The sequence below is a fragment of the Aythya ferina genome, assembly GCF_964211825.1.
Source record: "Aythya ferina genome assembly, contig: HAP1_SCAFFOLD_37, whole genome shotgun sequence".
Taxonomy (NCBI): domain Eukaryota; kingdom Metazoa; phylum Chordata; class Aves; order Anseriformes; family Anatidae; genus Aythya; species Aythya ferina.
In genome coordinates, this window is record NW_028181461.1 from 142,682 (window position 1) to 148,906 (window position 6,225).

At 45.0% G+C, this 6,225-nt stretch overlaps 1 protein-coding gene across 1 annotated transcript; it reads left to right on the forward strand.

Annotated features, from left to right (window-relative positions):
* Window positions 1-3,822: 3,822 nt before the first annotated feature.
* On the forward strand, window positions 3,823-4,791 carry LOC311428275 (olfactory receptor 14A16-like; the record flags this gene model as incomplete). The annotated part of the gene is made up of 1 exon (XM_084539802.1): window positions 3,823-4,791. One exon carries the CDS (start codon window positions 3,823-3,825, stop codon window positions 4,789-4,791), a length of 969 nt encoding a protein of 322 aa, XP_084395928.1.
* Between the last annotated feature and the right edge of the window lie 1,434 nt (window positions 4,792-6,225).

Genomic DNA, 6,225 nt, shown 5'->3' on the forward strand with positions numbered 1-6,225 from the left:
GCTGCTTTGAGCTTCAAGGAGTTCAAAGATTTCCCTTGGTTTATGTAGGTTAACAATATCTTTAGCCAAAAATTTGATTTTATATAACCTTTCATGTATATTGACTAAACAAAAATATGATTATACTCTGTGGGAGGTGAGATTCATTGGGTACAACCTGGGCCTAGTATGCACTTAAGGAATGTGCTTTATTGATTATTGAGCTTTATCATACTTTATTTTAGTTTGCTTGCAATTAAGAATTATCCTTCTCTACTTGTGTGCAGCCTGTTCTCTAAGGAAAGCAGGAGGGAGTTGGGACAAAGGAACTACAGGGTGCAACTGCAGACTTCAGTGGAGAAGTCTGATGTCAGGAGAAGTGACGCAAGTCCTAAGGGGCCAATGATAGAAATGGTGTGAGCCTGGGAGGTGAGGAGCAAAGATGTCCATAGAGGGTCAGGCTTCTCCTACCTGTCCAGACCTCCTTAAGAGACACTCATGGCTTTCTGTATTCTAATAAGCCCCAAGGAGTAGTTTGTGCTATGTCTGTGAACTTAATCTCCTGAGAGAAGACTGATGAAATCTCTCAGAAAGACAAAGTCAAAAGCAAAACTACAAAGTTCTTTAAGACACTGATTGGTCCCACTGAAGGCCATTACTGACAAAGCCCCATGGACTCCTTAGAGCCATGACTGGAGGCCATGATTACAGGTAGGCCAAGGCACTCTGCAGGTGGCTCTGAGAAAATCCTGGCTTTGCTTCATCAAGCAGAAAATGCAAGCCCTGCTGCCAGCTCTTGGCAAAGAGCTCATGTCCCTAACAGGCAGTCCTGGGCTCTTCCTCAGGCAGTGGGATGTGGGGGATGCAGCGCCAAGTGAAAGACAGTGGTGTTACATCTCCTGGCCTTCCTCAGAAAGTGTAAAGAGGGTATAAAACCCCAGTGCTAAGAGGACAACATGTCTCCTGATAGGGCTTGGTGGCAAAGAGACCTGCCGTAGCCAAAGGGACAAGCCCTTGGTTATCTTGGCGAAATCTAGCCTTGCCAGTGCCCTTGTCCATCTCCAACACCAGCTGTCCTATGCTGTTCACAGACTGTTTCCCTGCAGCCTGCAAACAGCCATCTTGTTTACCCACCCTACTCTCACCTTGGCATTTCCATACCTTCACTGATACCTGTACCCTTTCCAGCTGTGGCCTGAAACACAAGCTTATGGACTGATAATAGATTCTTTCCAGATGACATCTGACACTACAGCACTACACTATGGTTTAGTGGAGGACTGGTTAGTGTTAGGTCAGAGGTCTCTTCCAACGTAGATGATTCTATGATTCTGTGATACACTTTCAGTGACATCCTACCACTTATGCCCTGTTTCCAGCACCCAAGCCCCAATTTGAAGCAGGTTTTCGCTTGCATTTTCTTTTCCATGTTAAAGAAAAGTTCCATCATCTCTGAAACCACCTCTGACAAAAGCATCCACACACATTAGCCTTCCTGTGTTCTGTCAGTTGACCAGGCAGAAAGAATCTCACCATGATCTTACAAGCCATGTGGCCTTCCTGCTGGCCTTTCAGCTCTTCAGCTAGATAAAACAAAGTCACATTCCTGCTGTTCTACAGTCATGTACTCAGGCACAACATCATTTCTTTGAAGTGGACTGGCCTAGAAGGGAATTATTTCCTTAACTGTGTGGTTGAGAATGGAACAATAAACCCTAGTAAAGGTAATGTTACCAAACCTCTCACCCCATAGAGCTATGAAATTCCATGTCCATAGGAAGAGCCCCAGTATGGAAAATGGGAATATATAGGTGAAGTAAAATGGTATATAGAACTGACTGGGCAAGAGGGAGAATCCAATGGCAACTAGTGGACCAATAATATTATGAAGACTTGGATTCTCTCTCCACATGGTTCACCTCGCTTTCGCAAGGCACAGTTATAATCCTGTTTGTAATTATTGTAGTTTGTTGCTTTTTAGGATGCCGTAAAAGTACAATTGTCAGTCTAATAATGCAAATATGGGTGAGTCTGCCTGACTAACAAATATCAAGGTTATGAAATGTTGCAAAGAAATTCAGCAAGGAAGAAGGTATGTGTACAGTTATTAATAGTAGTTAATACTCTTATATACATCAGGATTAATGAATTAAAGAAAATTGACACATAATGATTAACCAAATTATAGCATTGCATTTAGTAACCCAGTATGATATCTCTTGGGGTTTCAAAGAAGTATGGAAAAAGTTAACTTCCCAGCTCCCAAACTTTGCTTGGCTAAGACAACTGTTTACAGCATTTATAATACTGAGATTGTTGATATTGCTTACTTGTTCATTGTTACAATGTAGTTTGTGGTGTAGTTTAGTGGATAACCCTGAACTAGGAGGAATGGAAAAGAAATAGGATTAGACATTGAGTAGAAACTGGAAGATATTTTACTAAATCTCTTGATAGAAATGGCATAATTTAAATGAGGATAGAGAACTTATAGAAAAGTTCTGAACTAGGTGCAAAAGAATTTGCACAGGGTATAGAAAAGGGGGGACTGAAACAAAAAGTATAATCCACGAAATATGTAACATAATAAACTGAAGGGTTTGCTGGAATTGCTGAATTGTTGTATCAGACCTTGCATGGTAAGTCTTGGCTGTAGCCACAACGTTGAGGCTGAAGAAGGAACACAGTTCCCAAAGATGAGCTTAAACAATTAAATTAGCCGAGTTTGTAAAAAAGCAAAACTGCAGAAATGGTAAACAATGACAGAGAATGCACAAAAATGAAAAGGAGAAAAATCCAAGGTGAAGAATACTACAAGCCTTCATCAGAAAGACCCAAAAGTGCGACCACCAGAGGGTACTGTGCATGTGGGACAGTAGGAGGGACAGTATGATAATTATTTCTGAGAAGCCATTAACATAAATCCTGACCTTTCTTGAAAATTGCATCAATATATATATCACCATACCACAAATATGTACTCATTGTCTTGCTTAGATGTACATGTTTGGTGGAATTATCCACCACATACCTAGTACTGTTAATAAAGAATACCTGCTTTCTAATTCTCCAAAACAATTTTTTTCACCCTTTCCCTTTGAGGTAGGGGAGTGAGACAGTGGTTGTGGCAGGGCTCAGATGCCCACTTGAGTAAATTCATCACAGGGCACTGTGACAACCCTTCCAGAAAGGCACGGTACTGCTGCTACCAAGAGGCTGCTGCCTGGGCCAGGCTGCTCACAGCTCCATAGCTCCCCCAGGGCATCTCTGGGGTAGGTCCTTGACAGGGAAGACCAAGGCAGGGGTTACATGAAGGGAAGGCACTCTCTATAGTCTTCACATTCACTTTCCTATCATGAAGGGCAGTTAGGGGGATGACAATGGAGTTGTCAGACTTGTAGAAGGGACTCACAGGCATTACACTGAAAGGTATCTGTAAGTCTGTGAGGAACCTCTTAATTTCCCTTCACAGCCCTCAGCCTAGAGACAGCACCAACACCACCTTCATTGTTTCTTGTGGAACTGTTGGGCATCCTGCTCAGAACCTGCAAACAGGGAGATGCCTCTGGCCACTGGTCTACTGAGATGCATTCCCAGTGCTCTTCACCAGATACTGTAAGGCAGTACTGACTCCTGCTGAGCTACAGAGGTTCTGCCTAGTTTCTGCATGCTGTTCTGAAGCAAAACTGATAGCTTGAGGTAGGAGCATGTCTTATAGGAAGAGCTGTGATTCTTCTTGAGGAGGATTCAGTGAAACATGGTAGAGGTTTTGTTCAGAGAATTATATATATCTTGTCTTTGTCTTTTCCTCCATGGACAGGTAAACATGCCCTGAGGTGGCAAATGTCTAACAGCAGCTTTCCCACAGAGTTCCTCCTCCTGCTGCCATTTGCAGACACACGTGAGCTGCAGCTTCTGCACTTTGGGCTCTTCCTGGGCATTTACCTGGCTGCCCTCCTGGGTAACGGCCTCATCCTCACTGCTGTAGCCTGTGACCACCGTCTCCACACCCCCATGTACTTCTTCCTCCTCAACCTCTCTCTCATTGACCTGGGCACTATTACCACCACAGTTCCCAAAGCCATGGCCAATTCCCTCTGGAACACCACGGCGATTTCCTACAAAGGTTGTGTTACCCAGGTTTTTTTCTTTGCTGTCTTTGTCACAGCAGAGTTTTCTATTCTCACCATCATGGCTTATGACAGGTACATTGCCATCTGCAAATCCCTGCACTATGGGACAATAATGGCCAACAGAACTTGTGTCAACATGGTAGCAGCTGCCTGGGGCAGTGGCTTTCTCTATGCTGTCCTGCACACTGCCAATACCTTTTCCCTCCCCCTCTGCCAAGGCAATGCGCTGGACCAGTTCTTCTGTGAAATTCCCCAGATCCTCAAGCTCTCCTGCTCAGATGCCTACCTGAGAGAAGTTGGGTTTATTGTGGCTACAGCATATTTACTTCTTGCATGTTTTGTTTTCCTTGTGCTGTCCTATGTGCAGATCTTCAGGGCCGTGCTGAGGATTCCCTCCCATCAAGGCCGGCACAAAGCCTTTTCCATGTGCCTCCCTCACCTGGCTGTGGTATCCCTGTTCAGCAGCACTTCCTTTTTTGCCTATCTGAAGCCCCCTTTAATGTCTGTTTCATCCCTGAATCATTTGCTGGCAGTTCTGTACTCAGTGGTGCCTCCAGCAGTGAACCCTCTCATCTACAGCATGAGAAACCAGGAACTGAAAGGTGCAGTGTGGAACCTCATGACTGAATGTATTTCAAAAGCAATAAACTGCCTCTCTTCTCCTGCATATCACTCATAATGTAACCATAATAGACCCAGATATTGATTTGTGTGGTTGTTAGTTTGTAAATATTTTTAGTGTTTCTTTGCACTACTTGTGAAATTATTGTCCAAAAAGAAAAGCCATATTTTATCCTTCTCAATTTCAGTATCAACATCTTGCATGTGACTTGGTGTAAACAAGGACCCAGGCTCTCTCTGTATTTAAATAAAAAAGGACCCTGAAGGGACATGCTTGCCTGAGATCCTTCCTCGGAGACATGTGGTGGAGCTGCAGGAGCACTTGGCTGTGTGCAGAGGTGGAGAGGAGAAGAGTCCTGACACAGCAGCACTGCCGTTGAGCCCCAGGGCTTGATCTTGCCAAAGCTGCTCTCCCTTTAACCTCCCACACTCTCCTTCAGAGCCCTTGTGTTGCTGTGAGGAGTGGATAGGCTGGATAGAGTGAATCACTACAGAATGTCCAACAACACTGGAAATGTCCCAAAGATCCTTGTGCATCATTTCCACTTAGGGCTATTCCATGAGTCTCTGACTCTGAAGAAGGCCAGCTATCTGCGTGCACCCTCCATGGCCAAAGAATCACTTGTGTGGGAGGCAGTCAGTGGCAGTGCCCCTCCCGAGCTGGCTCTGCCTTCCCAGCCTGACCAGCACGGCCCTGCAGTGCTCCCATGGCCCCGTGCACCACAGCCCCTTCGCTCTGCAGAGGGGGCTCTTGCTCCCTATGAGCAAGAAGGAGGCAGGAGACCTGCATGGATGAGCAGGGAGCTCCTGGCAAACTCAGACAGAAGAAGAAAGTTTACAGCATGTGGAAAAAGGGATGGACCATTTGGGAGGAATATAGGGACACTTTCAGAGTACGCAGGGATGTAACAAGGAAGGCCAAGGCCCATTTGGAATTATATCTGACAAGGAAAGTCAAGGTCAACAAGAAGGGCTTCTTCAAATACATTTGTAGAAAAGGGAAGACTGGAGAAAATGTTGGCTCACTGCTGAATAGGGCAGTAGCCCTGGTGACAAAGGATATGGAGAAGGCAGAGTTGCTGAGTGCCTTTTTTGCTCCAGTATTTACTGTTAAATAAGTCCTCAAGAATCTCAGACCCTGGAGACAACAGAGTAAGTCCAGAGAAAGGAGTACTTTCCCTTGGTCAAAGAGGATTGGGTCAGAGATTAACTAAGCAAACTTGACATCCTGTCGTGAGTTTACATGGCAAGGTTTTAGTAGCAGGGGGCCATAGGGGTGGCTTCTGTGAGAAGAATCGAGAAGCTGCCCCATGTTAGGTAAGGGCCTTGCTATAGACTGACTACAACCCCCATTTTCCGTCCTAATAAACTGTCTTTATCTTAACCCACAGGATTCATTTCTTCTGATTCTCTCCCCCATCCCAAAGAAGGAGAGGGTAGGGTGAGCAAATGGCTGTGTGGTGTTTAGATGCCAGATGCCAACACCACCAAC